The sequence below is a fragment of the Myotis yumanensis genome, unplaced genomic scaffold, assembly GCF_028538775.1.
Source record: "Myotis yumanensis isolate MYYU_CA2020_CCGP unplaced genomic scaffold, mMyoYum1.0.hap1 SCAF_1, whole genome shotgun sequence".
In the NCBI taxonomy this organism is placed as follows: Eukaryota; Metazoa; Chordata; class Mammalia; order Chiroptera; family Vespertilionidae; genus Myotis; species Myotis yumanensis.
Genome location: NW_027223752.1, coordinates 58,127,198 through 58,153,975, shown reverse-complemented (window position 1 = coordinate 58,153,975; position 26,778 = coordinate 58,127,198). Strand labels below are relative to the sequence as shown.

Genomic DNA, 26,778 nt, shown 5'->3' with positions numbered 1-26,778 from the left:
ACCGGGAACCAAATCCACCACCTTTTGGTGTTCGGGGTGACACTCCAACTGACTGAGCCACACCCGCCAGGGCTAGAATTGAGTATTTTTAAAACATGTTTAAATAACATTTTTAGGCAAATATCAAGGGGTTCCTCATCTGCAGTAATGTGATGAGAGAGCCACTGGCCGGTTCAGTCCATGACCACAGGACTCTGACGTGACTGCCAATGGCTGGCAGCGGGAGGACAGTGGTACAAAGGCAGTGAGAGGGCGTCCTAGGGCAAAGGGGGCATCCTAGGCTTAGAGTCATAAAAATCCTGGCAGACTCTCATGCACAATGCTCTGGGAGATGTCGCCAGAACCCACAGAAGCCGTAGATGCACAATATCAGTGTTGGCACGTGCCCTCCACCAGCTGAGTTACCCAGTGAACACACGTCTATCCTGCCGCCTCAGTGCCTTCTGGTGAGAGAAGCCCTCCATCTCTCCTCTTTCTTGGGCCCTGCAGGGGACGAGTAAGAGTCTCCCCAAGACCCCTTCTTTGAGGACAGGCCGTCTGGCCCACTGGAGTGGATTTTTCAGATATACACTGCTCTTTGGAAAATTGAGCTGGGATTTCGGGATGAGAAAGGGAAAATACAAAATAAGCCAGGACCAGTTTATGGTGCCAGAAAGAAAGGAAGTGCTCAAAAAATGATGGGGACATGTCCAGAGATCACAGGAGCCAACTTGAAAGAGCTCTCAGCAGCCAAAAGGGGGGAACTTGAGCAACAAAATAAATAACAATAACAGTGAATCGTGACCTGTAGAATAAAATGAATATTTTACTATGAAAGAAGCCAGATCCCGAAAGCTACATATTGCATTAATCCACTTATAGGACATTCTGGAGAAGGCAAAACTACAGGGATGGAAAGCAGATCAGTGGTTGTCGGAAGCAGGGGGTGTGGGGAGGGGTTGATCCCGAAGGAGCAGAGGGAATTTTGGGGGCCATGTGACTGTTCTGTTTCATGACTGTGGTGGTAGATACATTTGTCATACCCTTAGAATTGCAGACTCTGAAGAGTGAATTGTATCATATGTAAATTAAAAAAAATAAGCAGGATATGTATTCCCCAAATAGAATACAACTTTTTGCAAATGAACCCAATACAGATGAATAACTTCACACTGAAGGGGGTGGGGAAGAAAAGAATTAACCTGAGTATCTCAGGAAAATTGGGATTTTTCACTTGACACTGTCAGGCTAAAGGCAAAAGGAATGGACACCCATACTGTACTCCTGGTAAATTTGCTGCTCACAGGGGCATGGGTTAGCAGTTCTGAAATGATTTTATGTGCATACAGTATGAGGGCTGAACCAACAAGTAAATATATTCATTCCTGGCCTTGGGCAGGGAAAATACAAGAAGAACCTAGAGCAGTGGTTCTCAACCTTGGCTGCACATTAGAATCACCTGGAAATCTTTTTAAAATCCTGATTTCTGGGCCTCATCCTCCGAGATCCAGAAATCAGGATTTTAAAAAGATTCCCAGGTGATTCTAATGTGCAGCCAAGGTCAAGAACCACTGGCCTAGAGCAGTGGTCGGCAAACTCATTAGTCAACAGAGCCAAATATCAACAGTACAACGATTGAAATTTCTTTTGAGAGCCAAATTTTTTAAACTTAAACTATATAGGTAGGTACATTGTTATTAACTTAATTAGGGTACTCCTAAGGCTTAGAAAGAGCCACACTCAAGGGGCCAAAGAGCCTCATGAGGCTCGTGAGCTGCAGTTTGCTGACCACGGGCCTAGAGCATCCTGAGGCTCCAGAAAGTAAAGAAGTGCTCAAAACAGGTGGGAATAGCCCTAGCCAGTTTGGCTCAGTGGATAGAATGTCAGCCTGCGGACCAAAGGGTTCGATTTTGGCCAAGGGCACCTACCATCGGGCCCTGGTTAGGTCAGGGCTCATGCAGGAGGCAACCAATCCATGTGTTTCTCTCCCATCGATGTTTCTCTCTGTCTTTCCCTCTCTCTTCTACTCTCCCTAAAAATTAATGGGAAAAAATTTCCTTTTTGTTTTTTTGTTAATCCTGGGGTGAGGATTAACAACAACAAAAAACAAAAACAAAAGCGAACTAACAAACAAAAATAACAGGTGGGAACATGTTAAAAGGGCATGGGTACCAACCTGAAAGTGCTCCCAATGGCCAAAGCTGGAACGGTTTGTGTAACAAAATAAATAATAAGCCCTAGCTGGTTTGGCTCAGTGGATAGAGCGTTGGCCTGAAGACTGAAGGGTCTCCGGTTTGATTCCAGTCAAGGGCACATGCTTGGGTTGTGGGTTTGGTCCCCGGGTGGGGTGGGGGGGGAGTGTGTGCAGGAGGCAGCCAATCAATGATTCTCATCATTGATGTTTCTCTCTCTCTCCCTCTCACTTCCTCTCTGAAATCAATAAAAATATATTTAAAAAATAAATAAATAATACTAGCATTGGATTATAACCCACAGAATAAAATAAGTAATGAGGGGAACAAAAAAATCACCATTAGACAAACATCACAGTAAACATTATTGCTGACACTATCCACTAATGGATGTTAAAATTAATGGGCAACATTTGAGGTAGAACAGGATATTTTTCTTTTTGTATTTTAATTTTTTATTTATTGGTTTATTAGAGAGAGAGATTTATTTGTTGCTCCACTTATATATGCATTTATTGTATGTGCTCTGACTGGGGATTGGACTTGCAACCTTAGCATATCAGGACGATGCTCTAACCAACTGAGCAGCCCAGCCAGGGTGAAACAGGATATTTTCTATAACTTCAAAGTAGCTCCCCCAAGATATTTATTAACTACAAAATGAAAAATAGTAACTTTATAGGGAAGATATCTAGCAGATACCATCTTAACCACGTGATCAAGTTTAACATCATAATAAGACATTACAGCATAATATCCCCCTGACCTGATGCACTGAGGGCTCATTTCCTTTGTGCTATTCTTTGCAAAAATGCATCACCCAAAATGAGAATATTCTACATAATATCCTCATTTTATGTACCAGTACTCTTCAAAAGTGTCAAAATCATGAAAGTTAGTTCTGGCCCAGTAGCTCAATTGGTAAGAGCGTCATCCCCGTATGCCAAAGTTGTGGGTTGGATCTCCAGTCAGGGCATATACAAGAAGCAACCAATGAATACATATATTGGAGTGAGAGAGCACGCACAACTTATTTATTCATTCATCCACTAGTGGACAATTAAGTTGTTTCCTTACCTTGGCTATTATAAATTATGCTGCTATGAACATGGGAATACAGTTATCTCTTCGAATCCTGATTTCATTTCCTTTAAATATATACCCATAAATGGGATTCCTAGAAAATAATGGTAGTTATATTTTTAATTTTTTGAGGAATCTCCATACTGTTTTCCAGAATAACAGTGGCTGCACAATTAACATTTTCACCAACAGTGTACCAGGTCTTTTCTCCACAGCCTCACCAACAATTGTTAATTTCTTGTCTTTTCAATGATAACCATTCTAAAAGGTATTGAGGTGATAATTAACTCATTGTGCCTTTGATTTTCATTTCCCTGATGACTACTGATGTTAAGCACCTTTTCATGTAACTGTTGGCCATCTGTATGTCTTCTTTGGAAAAATGTCCATTCAGGTCCTCTGTCCATTTTTAATTGGATTGTTGTTGCAATTTTGTTCCTTTTTTCTTTTTTTTTTTTTTTTTTTTCTTTTCTTTTCTTTTCTTTTCTTCTTCTTCTTCTTCTTCTTCTTCTTCTTCTTCTTCTTCTTCTTCTTCTTCTTTTTCTTCTTCTTCTTCTTCTTTTTTGCTACTGAGTTGTATGAGTTCCTCATATATTTTGGATATTAACCCCTTGTCAGATATATGGTCTGCAAATATTTCATCCCATACTGTAGGCTGCCTTTTCATTTTGTTGATAGTTCCTTTTGCTGTGTAGAAGCTTTTTAGTTTGATGTAGTCCTACTATTGATTTTTGCTTTTATTGCTTCTGATGTTGGTGTCATATCCAAAAAATAATCGCCAAGACCAATGCCAAGGAGCGTTATCCATATGTTTTCTTCTAGGTGTTTTATGATTTCAGATTTTACATTCAAGTCTTTGATCCATTTCAAATTATTTTTGTGAGTGATGTAACAGAAGAGTCCATCTTTATTTTTCTGCATGTGATTATTCCATTTCCACAAAACTGTTTTTACAGTGACTGTCCTTTCCCAAGGAGTAGTCTTCAATTCCTTATCAAATATTAGTTATTAATTAAGATATCGGAGAAACCAAGATGGCGGCATAGGTTAACTCCGGAGTTTGCTGCCTCCAACAACCACTTCAAAAATACAACTAAAAGACGGAACGGACATCATCCAGAACCACAGGAAGGCTGGCTGAATGGAAGTTCTACAACTAGGAGGAACCGAGAATCAGAGGAGGTGCAGTGCTGAAGTAAAATACTAAGGTTCAGAGTGCGTGCGGCACGGGCTGGTGGCTGAGGGCGTGGTTGTCTGTTTCAATCCGGAGGGAGCCTCAGACTCTGAGCTCCAGATCTGGGCGAGTCTCTAGGGACCCAAGACTCAAACGGGAGAAGCAGGACTGTCTGGCTACGGTCCTTCCAAGGTTTGCAGCTGTTGCTGGGACAGAGAGGCAGAGCCCCTGGGGACGGACTGAGAGCAGCCATAACTGCTCCCTCCTCCACCCGGTTGATCCCTTGGGACCCACCCCGCCCTAGCCCTGCACAGAGGCATTTGCCAGATAGCCTCAGGCAAAGGCTCGATTAGCACCTCCCTAGAGGACACAAGTTCTCCCACTGCAAACACAGCTGATTATCACAGCCAGTCAGCCTGGACGTCAAATCCCTCTAGTATTAACTACAACAATCAAGGCTTAACTACAACAAGACTGCACACAAAGACCACTAGGGGGTGTACCAAAAAAGCGTAAAAAAAAATGCGGAAACAAAGAAATAGGACAAAACTATCAAGGGAGGATATTGAGTTCAGAACCACACTTTTGAGGTCTCTCAAGAGGCTTCTAGAGTCTGTCGATAAACTTGATGAGATGTACAGGAAATCTAATGAGACCCTCGATGGTGTGATAAAGGACCATCTAGAAAGTAAGCATACACTGACTGAAATAAAGAATATTATACAGACTCCCAACAGCAGACCAGAGGAGAGCAAGAATCAAGTCAAAGATTTGAAATTTGAAGAAGCGAGAAACAACCAACCGGAAAAGCAAAATGAAAAAAGAACCCAAAAATACGAAGATAGTGTAAGGAGCCTCTGGGACAGCTTCAAACGTACCAACATCCGAATTATAGGGGTACCAGAAGAAGAGAGAGAGCAAGATATTGAAAACCTATTTGAAGAAATAATGACAGAAAACTTCCCCTACCTGGTGAAAGAAATAGACTTACAAGTCCGGGAAGCACAGAGAACCCCAAACAAAAGGAATCCAAAGAGGACCACACCAAGACACATCATAATTAAAATGCCAAGAGCAAAAGACAAAGAGAGAATCCTAAAAGAAGCAAGAGAAAGAAAGTCAGTTACCTACAAGGGAGTACCCATACGTCTGTCAGCTGATTTCTCAACAGAAACTTTGCAGGCCAGAAGGGAGTGGCAAGAAATATTCAAAGTGATGAATAGCAAGAACCTACAACCAAGATTACTTTATCCAGCAAAGCTATCATTCAGAATTGAAGGTCAGATAAAGAGCTTCACAGAGAAGGAAAAGCTAAAGGAGTTCATCACCACCAAACCAGTATTATATGAAATGCTGAAAGGTATCCTTTAAGAAGAGGAAGAAGAAGAAAAAGGTAAAGATACAAATTATGAACAACAAATATGCATCTATCAACAAATGAATCTAAGAATCAAGTGAATAAATAACCTGATGTACAGACTGAACTGGTGATTATAATAGAATCAGGGACATAGAAAGGGAATGGACTGACTATTCTTGGGGGGAAAAGGGGTGTGGGAGATGCGGGAAGAGACTGGACAAAAATCGTGCACCTATGGATGAGGACAGTGGGTGGGGAGTGAGGGCGGAGGGTGGGGTGGAGCTGGAAGAAGGGGAGTTATGGGGGGAAAAAGAGGAACAAATGTAATAATCTGAACAATAAAGATTTAATTAAAACAAAAAAAAAACAAAAAACAAAAAAATAATTAAGATATCAAGTATTGTCCTGTTCTTGTTTCATAGCTTACTCTTTTTGTGTTATGAATACCACCCCTTATTTTCCACTGAGGGTTTTAGGAATACATAGTATATGTATTTTAGTTCTTTCATAATGTTATCTGCATTCCCACCAGCATGAGTGAGTTCACTAGTTCACTCTCTTTCATGGCCCGGGACTGACGCATGTGGTGTCCTTTTGTCTGAGAGCTCTGTTTGCAGGGGCGTTTTCCTCTTCTCTGGTGGGTCGCTTCCTGGTGGCACATTCTTTCAATCTGATCTTTGGTTAATGGCCCAATGGTCCTGTCTGGTCAGAGACTACGTTCTGGCTACTGGTGTGAGTGAGTTTCCAGTCATGCAAATGCCCCATGTGTCGTTTTCCTGGGGTTAGAACCAGAACCAGGTGTGTTTCTGGTTCTAACTCTAAGCAAGTTATATTAGTGCCTATTCTTGCACAGAGAGCATGGGCTCCAGCCCTGGTTTCATGCCCAGGGCTCCCCGTGTAACCTGGCACCGCCCTGAGTGACGTGCCCAGGGCTCTTACTCTCAAGCAGCGCAGGAGCCTTCCCCCAGCTCACAGCTGACCCTTGCTCATAGCTGACCTCAGCTCTCTGTGAGTTCTCCGTGGCAGCATCAGCTACAGCTTCCCATTCTATTTGGGGGCTTTTATTTTTCATTTATTTCTGTGTTTGTATTGGGAGGGAGTGGTTTCAGTCTGAGCTCACTCGGCCATCTTCATTTAGCAGGTCTGAGTTACTTTTATGATGAACAACAAATCTGCTTTCTAGAACAAACATGTAAACAAGAGCGGGCTCCACAGGCACGTGCTGTATCGCAGTGAGTAAACACACAGGTTCTGGAGTCAGACAGATCTGGGTTTGAATCCTGGCCCTGCCACTTGCTGGTTGTGCAACCTCGGGAAAATTATATAATCTCCGTGTTCCACTTTCCTCCTCCCACAGGGGGCCTATCGCCTGGGCCAGCGTCGTGAGCAAATGAGATAGTAATGCCTAGGGAGCCCCAGCACAGTGTTTGGCACTTAGAAGTTCCTCCCTCCTCCACTCCCCAGGTCTGCAAGGATTAAAACAGTTATCAGAACCAGGCAGAAGAGATCACGCCGGCATTTTTATTACTGGTGGAGTGTTGGAGAACAATGGGAATATTAGGTAACCGATACCTTTCCAAAAAGTGATGCCTCACATCATCATTAATTCCACTTTCAACAAATTGTGTTATAATATCCAGGTCTATAGACAATAGATCCTCACTTATCATCGGTAGGTTCTGTGGCTTTAATGGAAACAACATATAATGTAACCAAATTCACCATAGACTAATTTATATAAACAAGAGTTAAATTCCTACAGCATCTCATCAGTATTATAACAAAACGACCTTATTCGAGCACCTGCTGTAATTTGTTACCACATGCATCATTGCTGCTTCCCCAATAATTCATTGAATAAGAAAAAAAAATGTCAAAATATGTTGGTAGCTTTTGGAAATTTTGTAAAATGAGTTTGCTGTTTGCTTGTGTGGATTTTATCTCCTGGCTGTGGGCACTGTGAATGGTAGGGACCAGGTAAGACTGGAGGAAAGCATGTCTAGGTGGGACTTACATAATGTTAAGTGTTATGTGACTTTGTGAATTTCTTCCCCTTCCCAGCCCCTCCCTCCCCCCCACCCACGGGACTGGACCACAGGCCAGAAACAAACTTTTATTGAAAAACAGGGACCTGGAGAACCAAGATGGCGGCGTAGGGAGCGGACCTGTGTGTGCTGCTCTCTCACAGCATCATTGAAACTATCAACTATGAAGTAAACAACCGCCACTCAGAACCATGGGGAAGTTGGCCCAGTGGGAGATCTACAACTGGAGGAAAAGAAAGAAGCGCAGTGAGACTGAGTGGGAGCTACGGAGGCACCAAAACCAGAGGTACGCAGTCACACGCCACGCGGGCTGCAAATGGATTCTCGGTTTTTTACGAACCCTCGAATCCTCTGGGCTTGCGCGGGGCGGGTCTCTGAGGCCCCAGATCCCACAGGGAGAAGCGGCCACGGCCTTGCAGTGGTCGGAGAGCGAGGGAAGCTCTGACACGCGGCTGCTCGCCGGCACTGAGGGACAAGAAGTCCTGGTGTCCCAGGGAGGCGAGGGGCGCGGAGACGCCGCCATCGCTATTTCCTCCACGCTGGCGACTCCCTGTGATCCCGCCCTACCCTCAGGGCTGTGCCAGAGGCACAAGAGGGAATGACTGTGCTTTTACAAATTCTCAAATCCACTGAGCTGGTTCGGGCGGGTCTCTGAGGCCCCAGGCCCCAAGGCGAGAGACAGCACGGCCTTCCAGCGGTCAGAAAGCGAGGGAGGCTCTGGCGCTCGGCTGCTCGCTGGCACTGGGGGACGCAAAGTCCTGGAGTCCTGGATAGGCAAGGGGCCGCTGAGTCTCCGCCCCGGCGACTCCCTGTGACCCCGCCCTACGCAATTTACATTCCCATCTGGGCTGTGCCAGACTCACAAGTAGAAACGCCTTTGCTTCTGCAAACTTTCAAATCCACTGAGCTGGTTCAGGCGGGATCATGAGGCACCAGACCCTACAGGGAGAGGCAGCACGGCCTTGCAGCCATCAGAAAGCGAGGGAGACTCTGTTGCACAGCTGCTCGCCGGCACTGGGGGACACAAAGCCCTGGCAGAGATTCAAGGGGCCGCGGAGACTCAGCCAGTGCTATTTGCTCCGCCATGGCAACTCCCTGAGTCTCAGCCCTAATCAATTTACATCCCCATCCAAGCTGTGCCAGGTGCACAAAAAGACCCACCTGCGCTTTTGCAGCCTATCCCAACAAATTGCAGACTTCAACTGCTCGCAGCCATGGGAGACACACTCAAGAAGCAGACCCAGGAGAACCAGGATGGCGGCATAAGGAAGAGACCTGTGCGTGCTACCTCACACAACAACATCGAAACTACCAAATATCAAACACCTATCATACAGAACCATGGGAAAGTTGGCCCAGTGGAAGCTCTACAACTGGAAGGAGAGAAAGAACATTGAGACTGAGTAGGATGTGACACCAAGTACAGAGCCCAACCCAACAAACTGCAGATTTCAACTCCTCGCATAGAAAGAAGCGCATTGAGACTGAGTAGGATGTGCAGAGGCACCAAGTACAGAGCCCATCCCAGCAGGCTGCAGATTTCAGCTCCTTGCATCTGGGAGGGACGCAATCGGGGGGCAGAGTCGGGTCCGGGGCCGGCCAGGGCTGGGCCTGACTCGGCCGGCACTGTGGAACTGCTGTACCAGCAAGCGCACAAACATGCCCACTGGTCCCAGTCTCTTGTGGGATGCTGGGGGACAGCAGACAGGCAGTCTGTGCACTTGGTGGAGGGCAGGAGTGCTGGATGTTCAACCACCAGGAACGACTGGAGATTTTGTCTGGTGGGGAGCCGCCGGCAGGGGACAGAGGGCCAAACTTCCTGTTTCCCCGGTAAGGCTGGGATGGCCCCGGTGAGGTCGGGATGGCCCCGGTGAGGTTGAAACGGTCCCGGTGTGGTAGGGACGACCCCGGTCAGGTCGAAACGGCCCCGGTGTGGTAGGGACAACCCCGGTCAGGTTGAAACGGCCCCCGAGAGGTAGGGACGACCCCGGTGAGATTGAAACGGCCCCGGTGAGGTTGAAACAGCCCCTGTGAGGTAGGGACGACACCGGTGAGGTCGTAACGGCCCCGGTGTGGTAGGGACAACCCCAGTCAGGTTGAAACGGCCCCAGTGTGGTAGGGACAACCCCGGTGAGGTTGAAACGGCCCCCGTGAGGTAGGGACGACCCTGGTCAGGTCGAAACGGCCCCGGTGTGGTAGGGATAACCCCGGTCAGGTTGAAACAGCCCCAGTGTGGTAGGGACAACCCCGGTCAGGTTGAAACGGCCCCCGTGAGGTAGGGACGACCCTGGTCAGGTCGAAACGGCCCCGGTGTGGTAGGGACGACCCCAGTCAGGTCGAAACGGCCCCGGTGTGGTAGCGACAACCCCAGTCAGGTTGAAACAGCCTCGGTGTGGTAGGGACAACCCCGGTGAGGTTGAAACGGCCCCCGTGAGGTAGGGACGACCCTGGTCAGGTCGAAACGGCCCCGGTGTGGTAGGGATAACCCCGGTCAGGTTGAAACAGCCCCAGTGTGGTAGGGACAACCCCGGTCAGGTTGAAACGGCCCCCGTGAGGTAGGGACGACCCTGGTCAGGTCGAAACGGCCCCGGTGTGGTAGGGACGACCCCAGTCAGGTCGAAACGGCCCCGGTGTGGTAGCGACAACCCCAGTCAGGTTGAAACAGCCTCGGTGTGGTAGGGACAACCCCGGTGAGGTTGAAACGGCCCCCGTGAGGTAGGGACGACCCCGGTGAGGTTGAAACGGCCCCCGTGAGGTAGGGATGACCCCAGTCAGGTCGAAATGGCCCCGGTGTGGTAGGGACAACCCCAGTCAGGTTGAAACAGCCCCGGTGTGGTAGGGACAACCCCGGTGAGGTTGAAACGGCCCCCGTGAGGTAGGGACGACCCCAGTCAGGTCGAAACGGCCCCGGTGTGGTAGGGACGACCCCGGTGAGGTTGAAACGGCCCCCGTGAGGTAGGGACGACCCTGGTCAGGTCGAAACGGCCCCGGTGTGGTAGGGACAACCCCGGTGAGGTTGAAACGGCCCCCGTGAGGTAGGGACGACCCCGGTGAGGTTGAAACGGCCCCCGTGAGGTAGGGACGACCCCAGTCAGGTCGAAACGGCCCCGGTGTGGTAGGGACGACCCCGGTTTGGTTGAAACGGCCCCCGTGAGGTAGGGACGACCCTGGTCAGGTCGAAACGGCCCCGGTGTGGTAGGGACGACCCCGGTCAGGTTGAAACGGCCCCCGTGAGGTAGGGACGACCCCGGTGAGGTTGAAACGGCCCCCGCGAGGTAGGGACGACCCTGGTCAGGTTGAAACGGCCCCGGTGTGGTAGGGACGACCCCGGTCAGGTTGAAACGGCCTCTGTGAGGTAGGGACGACCCTGGTGAGGTTGAAACGGCCCCCGTGAGGTAGGGACGACCCCAGTCAGGTCGAAACGGCCCCGGTGTGGTAGGGACGACCCCGGTTTGGTTGAAACGGCCCCCGTGAGGTAGGGACGACCCTGGTCAGGTCGAAACGGCCCCGGTGTGGTAGGGACAACCCCGGTCAGGTTGAAACGGCCCCCGTGAGGTAGGGACGACCCCGGTGAGGTTGAAACGGCCCCCGTGAGGTAGGGACGACCCTGGTCAGGTCGAAACGGCCCCGGTGTGGTAGGGACAACCCCGGTGAGGTTGAAACGGCCCCCGTGAGGTAGGGACGACCCCGGTGAGGTTGAAACGGCCCCCGTGAGGTAGGGACGACCCCAGTCAGGTCGAAACGGCCCCGGTGTGGTAGGGACGACCCCGGTTTGGTTGAAACGGCCCCCGTGAGGTAGGGACGACCCTGGTCAGGTCGAAACGGCCCCGGTGTGGTAGGGACGACCCCGGTCAGGTTGAAACGGCCCCCGTGAGGTAGGGACGACCCCGGTGAGGTTGAAACGGCCCCCGCGAGGTAGGGACGACCCTGGTCAGGTTGAAACGGCCCCGGTGTGGTAGGGAGGACCCCGGTCAGGTTGAAACGGCCCCCGTGAGGTAGGGACGACCCCGGTGAGGTTGAAACGGCCCCCGTGAGGTAGGGACGACCCTGGTCAGGTCGAAACGGCCCCGGTGTGGTAGGGACGACCCCGGTGAGGTTGTAACAGTCCCGGTGAGGTAAGGACGACCCCAGTCAGGTTGAAACAGCCCCGGTGTGGTAGGGACAACCCCGGTGAGGTTGAAACGGCCCCCGTGAGGTAGGGACGACCCCGGTGAGGTTGAAACGGCCCCCGTGAGGTAGGGACGACCCTGGTCAGGTCGAAACGACCCCGGTGTGGTAGGGACAACTCCGGTCAGGTTGAAACGGCCCCCGTGAGGTAGGGACGACCCCAGTCAGGTCGAAACGGCCCCGGTGTGGTAGGGACAACCCCAGTCAGGTTGAAACAGCCCCGGTGTGGTAGGGACAACCCCGGTGAGGTTGAAACGGCCCCCGTGAGGTAGGGACGACCCCGGTGAGGTTGAAATGGCCCCTGTGAGGTAGGGACGACCCTGGTCAGGTCGAAACGGCCCCGGTGTGGTAGGGACAACCCCGGTCAGGTTGAAACAGCCCCGGTGTGCTAGGGACAACCCCGGTGAGGTTGAAACGGCCCCCGTGAGGTAGGGACGGCCCCGGTGAGGTTGAAACGGCCCTGGTGAGGCTCAGACGGCCCTGGTGAGGTTGAGACTACTCCAGTGAGGTTGGGACAAATAAAGGGGACCAGTATGGACTGATGAACAGGGGTAGATACAGAAGCAGAGCAACATTGAACAGAATGTTAAACTACAGTGGGAAGCCTGGGGAGGGTGGGGGGGCGGATTAAGAGACCAACTGAAGGACTTATATGCATGCATATAAGATTAACCAATGGACACAAGACACGGGGTGGGGGGGGGCGGGGGGTAGGGGCCGGGGGAATGTCAAGGGGGGGAAAAAAGGAGACATATGTAATACTCTTTGTAATACTTTAAGAAATAAAAATTATTTAAATATAAAAAAAAAAAAAAAAAAAAAGAAAAACAGGGACCTTCGAGTCACCAGGCCAGCAGATCTGGTCTCTTCCCTGACACTGGGAGTTGGAATCTGGCCCCTACTTGGTCCTCTAGCCCCTTCCCCCATTTCTATTGAGACTCTGAGTAGGGACGGTGGGTCAGTGTGTGTCCCAGCTTACTTGGTTCCCAGCTCTGTGTGCATAACTGCACAATGGGGGTGTATCTGTATTTGGGAGAATTTGGGGGATCAGGGTGCTTGGAAAGGGTCCTTGAAGGCTAAAGGTGTGAAGGCCAGGGTGTGACTGTCCCAGCAGGAGGATATCTGGGAGTCAGGACAAGGCCACGTGCGAGCTGGCTGTGTGGCTCAGTGGTTGGGAGAGTGTGGCTGGTGAGTCATGTGCCTGCGTAATGGTGTGGCCCCTCGAGGGCTGAGGACAGTCTCTCTGCGAGGTGACATGGCCCAGGAAGGTGCATGTCCCCTGCCCCAGGCTCCTAGAGACGGTGGTGCTGTTAAGTGTGATGAGTGAAGCGGGCGTGTGGGCTGCGAATACGGTGGCTGTTTTGGTGGCAGCTGAACTCCCACGCACGGGTTGTGAGTCCAGGGGACTTACGTTGTATGCAAGTTGGTGGATTATCTGGGCATGTGGTTATGATTCCAGAAAGACTAAGTTTATGTCTATAGAAAGCTTGTGTGGCTGAGCTGCCTTGTGGTTGTGTATGGGTGTGTGGTTCAGTGAGTGTGGCCCTGTGGACCAGTACCTGTGACTGACTCTCAAAAACAACGACATGGGTGTGAATGTGGTTTCCTGTGGTGTAGACGTATGGCTCTGGACACAGCCATGTCCAGGCCCAAGGTCGAGGCTGCTACCCCCCAATACCTTCTCCTTCATTTGTTCCACACCATGGGGTGGGGTGGAGGCCAGCGGGGCCGATCTTGCAGCTGGAAGGTTGCGGGGGGGAGAGGGTGTTGAAAAGGCCACCGTCAGCTCACTGGAGACTCATGGCACCCCCTGGGCACGGATCTTCAGGGAGAAGTTGTGAATTTCTTTTCTTAACACAGATAATTACCTTGTAATATTTTATAAAGTAAGACCCAGGCTCAAATTTTGTCCATTACTTGGTGCCTGTATTAGCCACACACTTAAACATGTACCCATGCTCATAGTTTAGATTTTCATCAGCCAGAACACAACCAGAAAACTCTTTTTAAATAAATAGAAGTCATCTCCTCTTTTCTATTTTTGCCATATGCACACACACACACACACACACTCACACACACACACTCACACACACACACACACACACACATGATCAAAACCACAAACACACTGTTTTTGTGGTCTCCCCCCCACCCCCCTAGTGACCTGGACCCAGGGTCTCTTTAGTCTGTTTAATTGCGGTAAAAGCTACAAACATACAACTTACCATTGTTCACTATTTTTAAGTGTATAGTTCAGAGGCATTAAATACGTTCACATTGTTTGTTCAACCATCGCCAACATCCATCTCCAGAAAACTTTAACTAAACTACAGCTTTGGAAGCTATCAATCTTATTAAGGATCTCTCATTCAAATAGTAACAGTTGAAGAAAGAAATGTAGCCTGGGCAACATCTGCCGCTCTCAGCTGCCGTGTTTCAGAAGTAATAGAGTGTCCCCTTTTGAAAAACCTCTTCCTATTTTGTCATTCCTTGCAAATCCCTAGCAGTGCTGCTTTATGAAAACAAAATTTAAAATAGAAAACAAATACTTTGTCCCCTGCTGGTATAGAACAACCAAAGTTTATAACAAGGGAACTATGTTATAGCCCTCCGAGCTCATTAAAACTGCATGCTTCCTGCTGTGCTCTGTCTTTGGGACGGGTGTGTAATGAAGATGGATGGTGTGTGGCCCTAAGAGCCCCCTTACCAGAGAATATCCTGGCCAAATTCTGTTTGTTACATTTTAATGTTATTTGATATGTTCCTTAGCACCATACTTCTTCGCTGTCTACATAACATCAAATGTAGGTCGCCTTCCTTCCCCAAATGCTTGAACCATTGTTAGATCACTAAGGAAGTTATAATTATTCTGTGATGTCTGAATTTTATTGCTGACTGCATAGATCTCTTCCTGGTAGTAAGCGTGAGTATTAAGGCCCTGAAACATGAATCAAATTAAGTTGGTGGGAGTTCTCGTTCCGTCTCCTATACTTTCTAAAAGTTTGGTAATGCTACACAACTATGCCTGGCCATGACAGCGTGGTGCCCGGAGCTCCGTTCTCCTTCTGGGGTTTAAGAATATTGTAAAGTGGGAACGCATTGCCCAGGATCCGGAGAAAGGGCATTTGCAAAATCTCTGGCATGAATGGGCATCCCCCTCCGGGGTGGTCACCAGGCAAAGGGCTGACTTCAGAAGGAGGGAAGAGAGAGACCCCTGGCACGTTTGGGGCAGGCTGGCATGGAGCTGCCTAGCTCCATGGTGCTCCCTTAAGTCCTCACAGTATTTTTTTTTTAAGTTCTTAGTTTATTAATCCTCTCAGAAAAACTTGCACACTCACCACGGATGAAAGCACTGAAGATCTTCACTCCTTTTGGCAACACCAACATTGGCCTTTGCAGTCCGTCTGCCTTTCTTCATCCTGCTCTTGCGTTCCTTTTGTGGTTTTGTTGAGGCCTTCTCAGACAGGCCATGTCCTGCAGGTCCACCTTTAAGTTCATTTTTCCTTGCGTAAGCCAAGGAATCATAAATCATGCCGAAGCCAGTGGTCTTGCCACCGCCAACATGGGTTCTGAAGCCAAACACAGAGATGGCATCTGCTGTGATCGCGTGCATTGTGGCTAGTTTCCCCCGAATTTCTGCCGTGGGTACTGTTGCCATCCCAAGGTGAAGGACGCCAATGGCCATTTGCTTCCGCGGGAGTAGTCTGTGGGTCATGGGCTTCTTGGTCCAGGGAGGTGCAGTGGCGTCCATGATGGTGGCCATACTTCAAGCAGCCAGGGAGGAAAGGACTCTTTTCTAGTTCCCCAGAATAAATCCCGCACGTAAGCCCCACATTTCCCAAACGTTTTGGTCTAGGCTTAGAGACCCCCAAGTCCAAGGCCTTTGACACAACCTGTTGGAGATTCCTTTCTTTTCTGCTTTCCACCCTGTCCCTCTTGCCTCCAGGTTACAAGCAAACAGCAGGGGCTTGAAAGGAGCCAGAGAGCAGGAAGGGGGGCCTTTTGGTTAATACTGCGAAACATTGTCCCTATGGTGATGGGAAGAGAGTGGATTTTCTCCAATAGGATACAGTCACCCTTGGAAAGCTGATCTGCAGAACAGTGGTCCCTTTCCAGGCTCAGGATAGTCTCCTTAAAAAAAAAAAAAAATGCAGTAAGAGGATTTGCTATTGAAAGCTTAAGGTCTTATGAGAAATATATTATTAGAGCCAGATCACAATCTCGGCTGCACGTTAGAATCGCCTGGGAGAACTTCTAAAACGCCAAGCGCAGGACACCAGGGCCCACCTCTAGCGACTCTGATTTAATTGGCCTGGAGGGGGACCACAAGCAGAGCTAGTTTTCAAAGTTTCCTAAATATTCAGGGCAGGGCCGGAGGCCCTCAGCATATAAACAGGACCGACGCACCCATTCGACTCAGCACAGAGCCCGCACCCACGATTCTTTCAGGGGCCCACAAAAATGTATAATTTATTTTAAAAGTAGAGGGGAAAATGCATACTTGGGTGGAAGGGCATGTTTTACTACATATTTACTACATAAATATATATATTTATGCTGATGTATTTGTAAAATATAATTTTTAATATATTTGTATGGAGGAAGGATCCCACCACACAGAAGCGCCCGGGGCCCACAGGAGTCACCATGCGGTATGAGAGGGACCAGTGTAAGGGGTGTCTCTGGGTGTCCCCACTATAATGACTCTGCTCACTTGAGGAGAGCACACAGAAGTACATCCGCGATGTCCACACCTGCGTTGGCAGTCACGATGCCCACGTTTACTTCCCTTCATCGTGCCTGTTCGTGCCAGGTGCTTTGGAGTGGCCTCTACTCAGTCTCAGTGAGCTGCCTGGAGGTTTTGCTGAGCTGCCTGTGATGGCCTGCGAGGCGTTTTGAGTGTTTGGTCTTCTAGTTAAAGACCCAGCGCCACCTTTGATTTGGAGCTGCCGATCCGGTTCCTGTGGTTTTCAGAGGCAGCGTGGATTGAAGGCCTCCGAGGAAAGCAGCGTTGGCCCTGAGCGAGAGGCCCCGCCAACGTGGGGCTCCCTGCCTGGCCATGCGGGCCTCTGACGCTCAGCTCGGCTCCTGCCCGGCCCCTCCTGAGGGCAGAGATTCCTAAGGCTGAGTTACATAAAACCTTTGCTTTCTTTCCTAACCCATGTCCATACTTTAAAAGTCATGTTCCCCATGTTGGCACAGACTCTGGGATTCTCATGGTGAGGGCAAGGTCTACGGACGACAATCGCCGTGTCCTTGAATTTCGCCGAGGGCACTGGGGCTGGGAGGGACTGACGTGAGGGGAGGGCACGTGGGAAGAATCACCCCTGATGCCTTTCGGTTTGCCATCCTGTGCTTCCCCAGCAAAGCTCTGGCTCCCACAGACGCCAGAGCAGTGGAGACCGCTCCCTACCTATTCATAAAGGACTGGGTCTCAGACAAGTTGTGTGGCTTTTCTGAGCCTCAACTCCCTTATCTGTAAGATGGAGATAAGAGCATCAACCTCCCAGGTTGTTTTGAAAATTAAAGCATTGAATGTGGCTCAGTTGGTTGGAGCTTACACCAAAACGCTGCGGTTTGGTTGCTGGTCAGGGGACATGCCTAGGTTGTGGGTTCGATCCCTGGTCGAGGTGCATACGTGTGGCAGCTGATCAATGTTTCTCTGTCTCTCTTTCTCTCCCCTCCCCTCTCTCTGAAAACTCAATAAAAACATATCCTTGGGCGAAAATTGAAAAAAAAAAACACCTACAAGCAAAACATTGAATGTGAGGTTCCTCAAATTGCCCACGAAGTCCACATTCCTACTGTAATCGTTGGCACCTTGACCCTAGGCCTGAAGGCAGAGGGCATCGCCAATCTGAGGACCTCAACTTGCTCTCAAGTAGACCAGTTCCCAAGCCCTAAGTGTTAGGGATATAAATTGTATCCACTTCTGCAAGATAAACCAAATTCTCGTTCTCATTATTTCACCAAATAGTCCCAGCGTGCTACTTTTGCTTCAGACACATCTAAGAAAAATGTGTTCTGGAAGGAGCAACCCCTCTTCAGAAGGCTCTGGCAGTCCTACATGAACAAAAATGCAGCATTTAGAACATGCGATCTGGGTGACAGGTCTCATCCATGACCCCGTTGGTCTGAATACAGTCTGAGAATGTGGCCCTCAAGATGGCTTAGATCATCTATGAGCAAATAATTCAACCCCCAAAATGGTTAATTAATTTGCTACAGAGAAAATGTAGCCCCCAGAGTCAAAATTTAAATTTTTTTTAAAAAGGTTTTGTTTTTAATCTTGGAATTTGAGCTATCCTGACTTTGGCCAAAGATGATAGAAAAGGCTTTTATATCCTGGAGTTGTTTCAACATAACGAGGGACCCAGCTTTGGGGATAATATTGAACAAATGCATCTTTGTTGAATTCGTATCCGTTGGTGGTTTGGGGATGACTGAGGAGACAGGGATTGTAAACTTGTTCTGTTTCTAGAAAATTCCTCCCTCGGCCGTTTGGCTGAGCGTTGCCATTTCTCCTCTTGTTTTTCAGCCTCCAGACAGACAGGCCAAGCTTCCAGGAAGTCCAGCCCTACTTGCATCCAACTGGCCCACAGAAAGTACATAAAAGCCTTCGACTCTGCTGGATCCCTCCAGAGCTGCCCTTTGCTCCTCCCCGGTTTTTAACCTCGTGTGCAGTTGATACACCTGTGGGCAAGTCTGTGGGCCCTCGTGCCTCACAGCAAATCCTGGGAGGGCAGTATGGAGTCAGTCTCAAGTTTTGATTGCTTTTTTCCCCACTGGGAAACTTCACTCCTCTTTCAACATTTCCAGCGACATGATAGGGATGCCCTTTCTATAAAGCAAAGAGAACATAAAGGAAGAAGCCCTGGCTGGGTAGCTCAGTTGGTTAGAGCACCCTCCGATACACCAAGGAGGCAGGTTCAATCCCTAGTCAAGGCACATGCAAAAATCAACCCGTGGATGCATGAATAAGTGGAACAACAAATGGATGTGTCCTCTCTCTCAAATCAACAAATAGAAATTAAAAAATAATAATAAAGTGGTAGTGTCTCTAATTTCCTGTCTCCCACAGAATAAGAATGTTAATGGTATACTTGGCTTCATTACCTTCCTCCACACTAGACACAAACGCATTTGTTTTTCCAAAGGCTACTGAGGACCTTTACATAGTAATTAGGCTCCACCTCTTCCCTGTGGGGTGCATGATTATCACTTCCCTTTCCAGATCCCGGGATCCAGGCCACGGGGAGCTTAGGTCACTAGTCCAAGGCCTTTGGGCAAGTCTCTGTTACAACTCAGATAGGTTGAGCCATTCCCTGCCCTGGACACGAGACCGGAGCTCAGAACCTGCTCTCAGTGGCATGTTCTGATGAGGCCTGTGTGCACTGATGAGATTGTGTTTGTTCATTCATTCATCAAACATTTACTGACCTCCGGCTCTGTGCTAGTGGCTAGAGGAGCTGCCAGCTGCCATATGCTGTGGAGGCAGGGCCTGGGGGAAACTTATGCACTGTGAGAGCCCGGGCAATGGACACGTTGTAGCTGCCAGGACAGTTCCATGCAAACTCCGCATCGCTTAGTGCTGACAGCTTCCCAGCTCAAGGGAGCACTGTGGCCCCCAGGAGCCCTCTCAGCATGGAAGCTGGGGTGGGGAGTGTAACGCCCGGGCCTCCGTGCTGGAGCCTTGGGGAACTCCTCCGGCCCTGTCCTGTATGTTGCCAGTCCTGGGGAGCGTCCGGCAGCTTCTCCAGAGGCCCCTTTGCACACAGCGGCAATCTCAGTGACACACCCTAATCGTGGCTTCTGTCTTCCCTGTCTCAGGCTTCCTGTTCCCTCTCCTGCTTCCAGGGATTCCCCAGCTACATGTGCCACCTGCCCCGAGTTCCCTCTCAGGCTCTACCGTCAGGGCAACCCCAACTAAGGCAGCCTCTTCCAAAGGCTCCAACCAACAGACCTCTTTCCAAGGGCCCTTCCCAACCCCATACTTCTCCCCAAGCCCACTTCTCCACTTCAACCAGGTGAAGCACGGTACTATTTTTGGCTTTGTTCACTACCTCCTGGTTCCTGTCTTGTGTGTCTGACTACACCTTCCCTGAATGCCCTTCTGCTCCAACAGTTACCGGTGGTCACTGCAGCCTCACAGTGTGGGCCACAGGAAGTGTCCACGGCGCAGCTTCCCCCCTGTGGCCCCTGCCGTGTTCTGCACCCTGCGATGGCTTGTATGTCACGGACGCCATAGCATTTCTCTGAGTATTTCTGCATCATGTATTCCACGCACACAAAATCTAGTGGAGAAAAGAGGTGATTTTTTTCTCTACTCTTCCTCCTGAAAATTTCTCTTCTGGCAAGTTGTTGTAATTGACAAAAAATAATAATAAATAAAAAAAATCTTCCTACAGGCTCAGTAACAGCAGCCAAGGGAGGAAACTGATATTGAATAAAAATAAAAAAGAAGTGTGTTTCAAAATTTTAGAAGCTCTGCCTGGGGTGGGGGGATGTTCACTTTAGGTCCAGGCTGAAGCAGCTTGAGCATGCATTTTGACAATAACTGCAGCAAAAGCAGTTTCTCTGATAAACTAATCTCCCCTCTGCTCTCTTCTTGCCCCCAAAGACTCTCCTTATTTATTTTTTAATATGTTTTTATTGATTTTAGAGAGAGGGAATGAGAGAGGGATAAATAGAGAGAAACATCAATCAGCTGTTTCCTGCACACCCCACACTGGGAACAAGCCCACAACCTGGCCATGTGCCCTGACTGGGAATCAAACCGTGACCTCCATCCAGGTTCATAGGTCGATGCTCAACAATTGAGCCACATCCACCAGGCCCAAGTGAATACTTTCTATAGCTCCTTGTGTAAGGGTCTAAGGGAGAAGCAGATTAGTGATGTCAGGCCTTCCTGGGCCTTCCTGCTGCCTCTCACAGACCTTTCTCCTCTCTCAGCTGGTGCCCTCCGCTTCCTCAGCCCAAAGTGAGGACACGTCCCTCTGCTCGGCTCTTCTGGCACCTGGTCCAGCCCTTATGCTCCTTGGCCTAGGCTTGGATGCTGCCCACATCTGGCCCTCCACGGCACAATCCCCCTCCCCTCCCCCCTGCATACCCACTGACAATGCCATCATTACCTCACCCCCATCAGCAGCTCTCCTTATTTATTTCTTAAATATGTTTCAAACAAACCATTCCAAGCCATCAGCCTGGAAACCTCAGCTGTGTCTTTACCCTCTCCGCACACATTTGGTCCTCAAGTCCTAGGGAACTTTTTGGAAATTTCTGACTTCCCTGTCCTTCTGTGCTGCAATCCCCCCTCATCAGTTTGCTGCTTCCTGGGCCGTAGGTGTCTGCCACCCCAGGTCTCCAGGGCCCTTAAGTGCCCTCTGTAAGGTGCAGGTGCCGTTCCGATCGTTTCGAGGTGTCCAAGTATTACTGTTTGGTTCATTTGAGCACCCTCACTTTGGTATTAGATGCCTTTTCCACCATCTGGCCTCATCCCCCTTTTTAGTATGCACCCCATGACCCCCTCCAGGCAGCCTCCACTCAGGAAAGACCATCCTCTGAACACTGTCTCTGTTAGGGTCACCCAAGGAGGAACACACAAGGCCAAAAGTGGTAAAGGCTTATACATTGATTAGGTTATCTGCACACCAGGTGGGTTGAGCCCCAAAATGGCACCAGCTCCCAGGGATGGGGAGTCCGAGGTTTTAAAGGACTCGATGTGGGCTTTTTCAGTGGGGAACTCTCTGGGTGAGTCCGGATCCTGGGAAGGTCCGGAGGGGAAATGGTCTTAGCAAGTGGAATGTGGTCTAAGCGAAAGGGAATGTCAGTTGTGAAGTGGTCTAAAGGTCAGTTCCCAGGGGGAGGGGGGTATCGATTCAATTATTATTATTATTTTTTTAAATATATTTTTATTGATTTCAGAGAGGAAGGGAGGGGGAGAGAGGGATAGAAACATTAATGATGAGAGAGAATCATTGATTGGCTGCCTCCTGCACGTCCCCTACTGGGGACCGACTTGCAACCTGGGCATGTGCCCTTGACTGGAATAGAACCCAGGACCTTTCAGTCTGCAAGCCGACACTCTATTCACTGAGCCAAACTGGCTAGGGCTCGATTCAATTATTTGAAAAGATCTAATAGTCACCTTAAATGTCCCCCCTGAACACACCAGCACCTACATCCAATATTTCTAAAATAGTTTGTCCACTTTCTCTAAAAAGACTCCTTTGACCATTACTGCCTCCCTTGGATTCTTAAGTAGGATCGCCCCCTCCCCCTAACACTATTCCTTTAAAAAATTTGTTTGTTTATTTATTTGTTTATTATTGAGGTATAATTGACATATAACAGTTTCAGGTATACAACATAATGACCCAATATTTGTATATATTGTAAAATGATCCCCACAGTTAGCATCCATTACAAAGATCTTTTGTTTCTTGTGATGAGAACTTTTCAGTTCTCTCTTAACAACTCTCAAATATGCAATAAAGCATTATTAACTGTGGTCACCATGCTGTACATTACATACTCATGACTTACTTATTTTAAACTGGATGTTTGTATCTTTTAACCTCCTTCACCCGTTTCTCCTACCCCCATCCTCACCTCTGGCAGCCACTAATCTGCTTTCTGTATCTATGAGCTTTTATTGTTTGTTTGTTTTTTAGATTCCACATATACATGAGATGACATGGTATTTGTCTTTCTCTGTCTGACTTATTTCACTTACCATAATACTCTCAATGTCTAATCATGTCCCAAATGGCAAGACTTCCTTTCTTTTAATGGCTGAATAATATTCCATTATACATATTCCATTCTTTTTTTCTTTTTTTTGAACTAACAACAATTTGATTTATTTGGGAATAACAGAGGAATTGCAATTTGAGAAATGCATGTGGTAGCGAGCTACAGGAGAATCCATTGAGGCTTTGCTGGGGAGGGGGACTGTATTTATGGGCAAGGAGAACAAAGAGGAGGAATTCCAGGCAGAGTCCAAGCATATTCCATTCTTTATCCATTCATCCACTGATGGACACTCAGGTTGCTTCCTTATCTTGGCTATTGTAAGTAATGCTGCAATAAACATGGGGGTGCACATATATTTTTTGAGTTAGTGTTTTACTTTCTCTGGATAAATATCCAGAAGTGGAATTGCTGGATCATATGATAGTTCTATTTTCAATGTTTTTAGGAACCTCCATACTGGTTTTCATGGTGATTGCACCAATTTACCAGTACATTCCCACCAACAGTGCACAGGGCTCCCTTTTCTCTGCAGCCGCCCTAACACTGTTACTTTTCTGGTCTTTGGTAATAGCCATTCTAATGGGCGTGAGGTGATATCTCACTGTGGTTTTCATTTGCACTTCCCTGGTGATTAGTGATGTTTAGCACCCATTCATGTACTTGTTGGCCACCTGTACGTCTTCTTTGGAAGATATCCACTCCAGTCCTCTGCTCATTTTTAAATTGGAGCATTTGTTTTTTTGACATTGAGTTGTATGAGTTCTTTATATAATTTGTATATTAATCCTTTTGCAGATATATGATTTGCAAATATTTTCTCCCTTTCACTATTATGTTTTAAAGTCTTTACATTGTTATTTTAAATTATTGAATTTTCAAATGTCTATTTCATTCACTCAGTGGGCAAACATTTACTTATTAAGTACAGGTTATGTGACATTTCCATATATATATTTTTCAGGCAATCTTCACAACATGGTGGGGTAGGTACCCTGCTCTCCATTTCACACATGAAAAGAAAACGTTTTTTATTGCACAAGCTCTGACAGGGCGTCAGCGGTATCCCGCCGCTTCCATTGGAATGGGCCTAACCCAGATACCAGGAATCTGGCTGCTACTCCCATCTCCCACTACCATCAGCGGTGTGGCCTTGGGCCCCTCACTCCCTGCCTTCCTAACAGGCACAGGCATTGATTACCATTAGACTGTAGGTGGCGACTGGAACTCTGTACCTCTCCACCAGTGTCTAGACATAGTAGGTGCTCAATAAGTATTTGTAGATTTGACTGCGGTAGAAGAAAAGCTATGCCTTAAGTTTCTCACTAGTTGGGGAGAAAAAGTCTGCACGAAAGGGTAAGGAAAAAACTGGGCTCAGAGGCTGTGGGGGTGGGACAAGGGGGTGGGGTGCACAATAGGGAAGGCTTCCCGGAGAAGGGGAATTTGGCAAGGCGGGCTTGGAGGAGAAAAACACCCGCGGATGGCGGGGAGGGGTCGGTGGAGGACATTCCGATCTGGGAAAGGGCGAGGACAAAGGGGTGCGGGAGAGGAGTGTGAGGCCTGAGTGTGGGGGGGAGAGGTGCTGGCGAGGGGCGGAGGGGGGCGCGCCGGCCAGCCCAGGAGGGTGCCGGAGGGTGCCCGGGGCGCGGGGGGCGGGGCGAGGGGCGCGGCGGCCAGGGGAGGGCCGGGCGGGTGGCAGGAGGGCGTGGGGCGGCCTGCCCGGGAAGGGGCGTCGCGCTCCTCCCTACCCTCTTCGGGCGGCGAGGCCGGCGGCCGCTGGGGCGGGTCTGGCCCCGCCCGGCCCCCTGCCCCTCCTCCCCGGGGCGGGCGGCGGGCGGCGGGGGCGTGGCCGGCTGCCAGGGCCTCCGGGCGGCGCGGCGGCCCCTGCACTCGGCCGGGCTGTGCTGGCTGCGGCGGGAGCGGGACCTGGTGGCGGCGGCGGTAGGTGAGCCAACGCGGGAGCCGGGCCGGGGGTGGGAGGGTTGGGGGGCTGCACCCACTGGGACCCGAGGGGCGAGGTGTCTCCGAGGGCCACGCGCCTGGAGAGGCTCGGGCTGTGCCAGGTGCGCCGCGCTCAGCCCGCGTCTCACCGAGCAGCGCAGCGCCCGCCGCAGGCGCGGGTCCCCGGCTGGAAGGTGCGCTCCAGGCGCCCGCAGCGCCCCGCCGGGAGGCGTGCGGAACACGTGGCGGGGGTTCGGGCGGCACCGCGGCGGGGCTCGGGGTAGGAGGAGGCTCTCGGCACCTCCCTCTAGTGCAGAGGGATTGGCAGCCTTCGCACCCCTACCTGGACCCGCGGGCCCGAGTGACAGCTCGGAGGAAGCCGCGGTTCCGCCGGGATCCGCACGGAGCGCCCAGCCCCTGTCCTGCCCTGTTTTATTTCATGTCCCGGGTGCCCGTCCAGACCGTCCCTGAAAAAGCAAGGGCTGGTGGGCGCCCCTCTGCCTGGACTGCCCGGCCCCGGCAGGTAGACCCCGAGCGCCCCGCCTCACTTGCAGCAATAGCCTAGCTTTCCCAGGGACTTTTCCAAGTTGCATCACTGTTTGGCCTGTAGACAGGTGCTTGGCTGTCAGATTGGAGCTAGTTACACGGAATTTTAGAAACCTTTGTACAGATGTGTGTACCTCCTCCCCCCAAGGAAGCATCGCCTTTCCGACTCCGCTCAGACTCGTTGGGGATTCTTTGGGGGCCTCGGTTCTCAGACTTGGCTGCGCATCTAGTGAGTTCTTACAGATACTGGTGTCTAGGGCCCACCTCTAGAACCCGGACTCAGGTGGGCTGGGGCGCAGCCCGGGCAGTGGCATTCACAGAGCCAGGGGATTGTAAGGCGCCGCCACCTTTGAGCAGCTCTGGCCGGGGCTTGCTCCCACAGCCACTTCCTGAACTGCTAGAGGTTAGTCCCCAGGCAGGACTCATCGTGGGCACTTCTCACACTTTTCCTCCCTTCAGACTTGCTCCCTGAAAACGACCCTGATGGGGCATCTTGGCTCTGTCATGCACTGGACAGCCTGCTGGCTGGTGCCTCCCAACCAGAGACCACAGAGGGTGCTGGTCCCTGAGTTCCCTTTGTTTCTACTCTCTGTTTACAGTAAACATACGCGCCTGGGCATTGTCTGCCCAGTTGGCGCGAGTGTGGGGATTGAAGCCATGAAGTCCTTGGGAGGGTCAAGGTTATAAGACACGGGGTTGTCTTATTCGGAGAAAACCAAGGAAGAGTTTGACGTGTCCTATTTGGAAAGGATTTCAGATTGAACGGGGGAAATGTACTTCAGGAATCCAGCTTTTGGAGACCCTCTGCCACCGATAATGATTTTGCATAAATGTGGAGAGTTTTCCTTCAAGAAAGCCAGCTCACAAGATCCGTAAGGCGGATATTGTGTCAAGGTGTGCGCATTTGTGGCTGAGCTTTATTCCCAATGTGTGATCACACCCAGCAGATATAACACAGTGTATGTTTCTTTTTGATAGACTAACTTGAGCTTGGGACTTAGTGCCTCACAGTAAGTAGTATGGCACCTCTGAGGTGAGATTTCAGCCACTTTTCAGATGATCTCAAAAATGGTAGTGAAATAAGATTAAGAAAAAATTGAACACATACACACACGCACACATACACACACACATATCTATATAATTTGATTATGTATTTTATTAAGAAACTGTGTTTTCAGTGTCAGTGTTATTATTGTGACAGTCTCTTGGAGTCTTGGTTAGCTTACTGTTGTACCCAAGTATGATGTTTGTATTAGACTCCCACCTGGGCGTTGCCACCTGGCCACAAATCATTGGATTTAACTTTTTCTTCGTTGCGGGCCCTCCATATTGCATTGTTATTAGTAAGTGGGATGATATACTTTCAAAGGAATGCCCTCCAGAGGGGGAGGAACATTTGTGTTCATTTCTAGTTCCTAACATGAGTCAAGAGAATATTTATTTTTCTTGAAAAATAAAAATTGTGGAGTTGGCTTTTCTCTTTTCCCAGCTTCCGCTGCCATGCCCTGCTCCTATGGCTGTATCCAGTTGCTA

The 26,778-nt window shown here is 49.5% G+C and overlaps 2 protein-coding genes across 4 annotated transcripts in view; one reads left to right on the top strand and one right to left on the bottom strand.

Annotated features, from left to right (window-relative positions):
* Positions 1-15,337: 15,337 nt before the first annotated feature.
* On the bottom strand, positions 15,338-15,766 carry LOC139002499 (small ribosomal subunit protein eS24-like). The gene has a single exon (XM_070403743.1). It carries the CDS (start codon positions 15,764-15,766, stop codon positions 15,338-15,340), a length of 429 nt encoding a protein of 142 aa, XP_070259844.1.
* Positions 15,767-24,612: 8,846 nt separating this feature from the next.
* CGNL1 (cingulin like 1) overlaps positions 24,613-26,778 on the top strand; it is a 163,012-nt gene continuing 160,846 nt past the window's right edge. For 2 of the 3 annotated variants that reach the window (XM_070421972.1, XM_070421953.1), the window contains exon 1: positions 24,613-24,700. The gene's annotated coding sequence lies outside the window, so the exon portion shown is untranslated. The remainder of the gene's footprint in view (positions 24,701-26,778) is intronic. The other variant, XM_070421962.1, reaches the window with a different exon arrangement.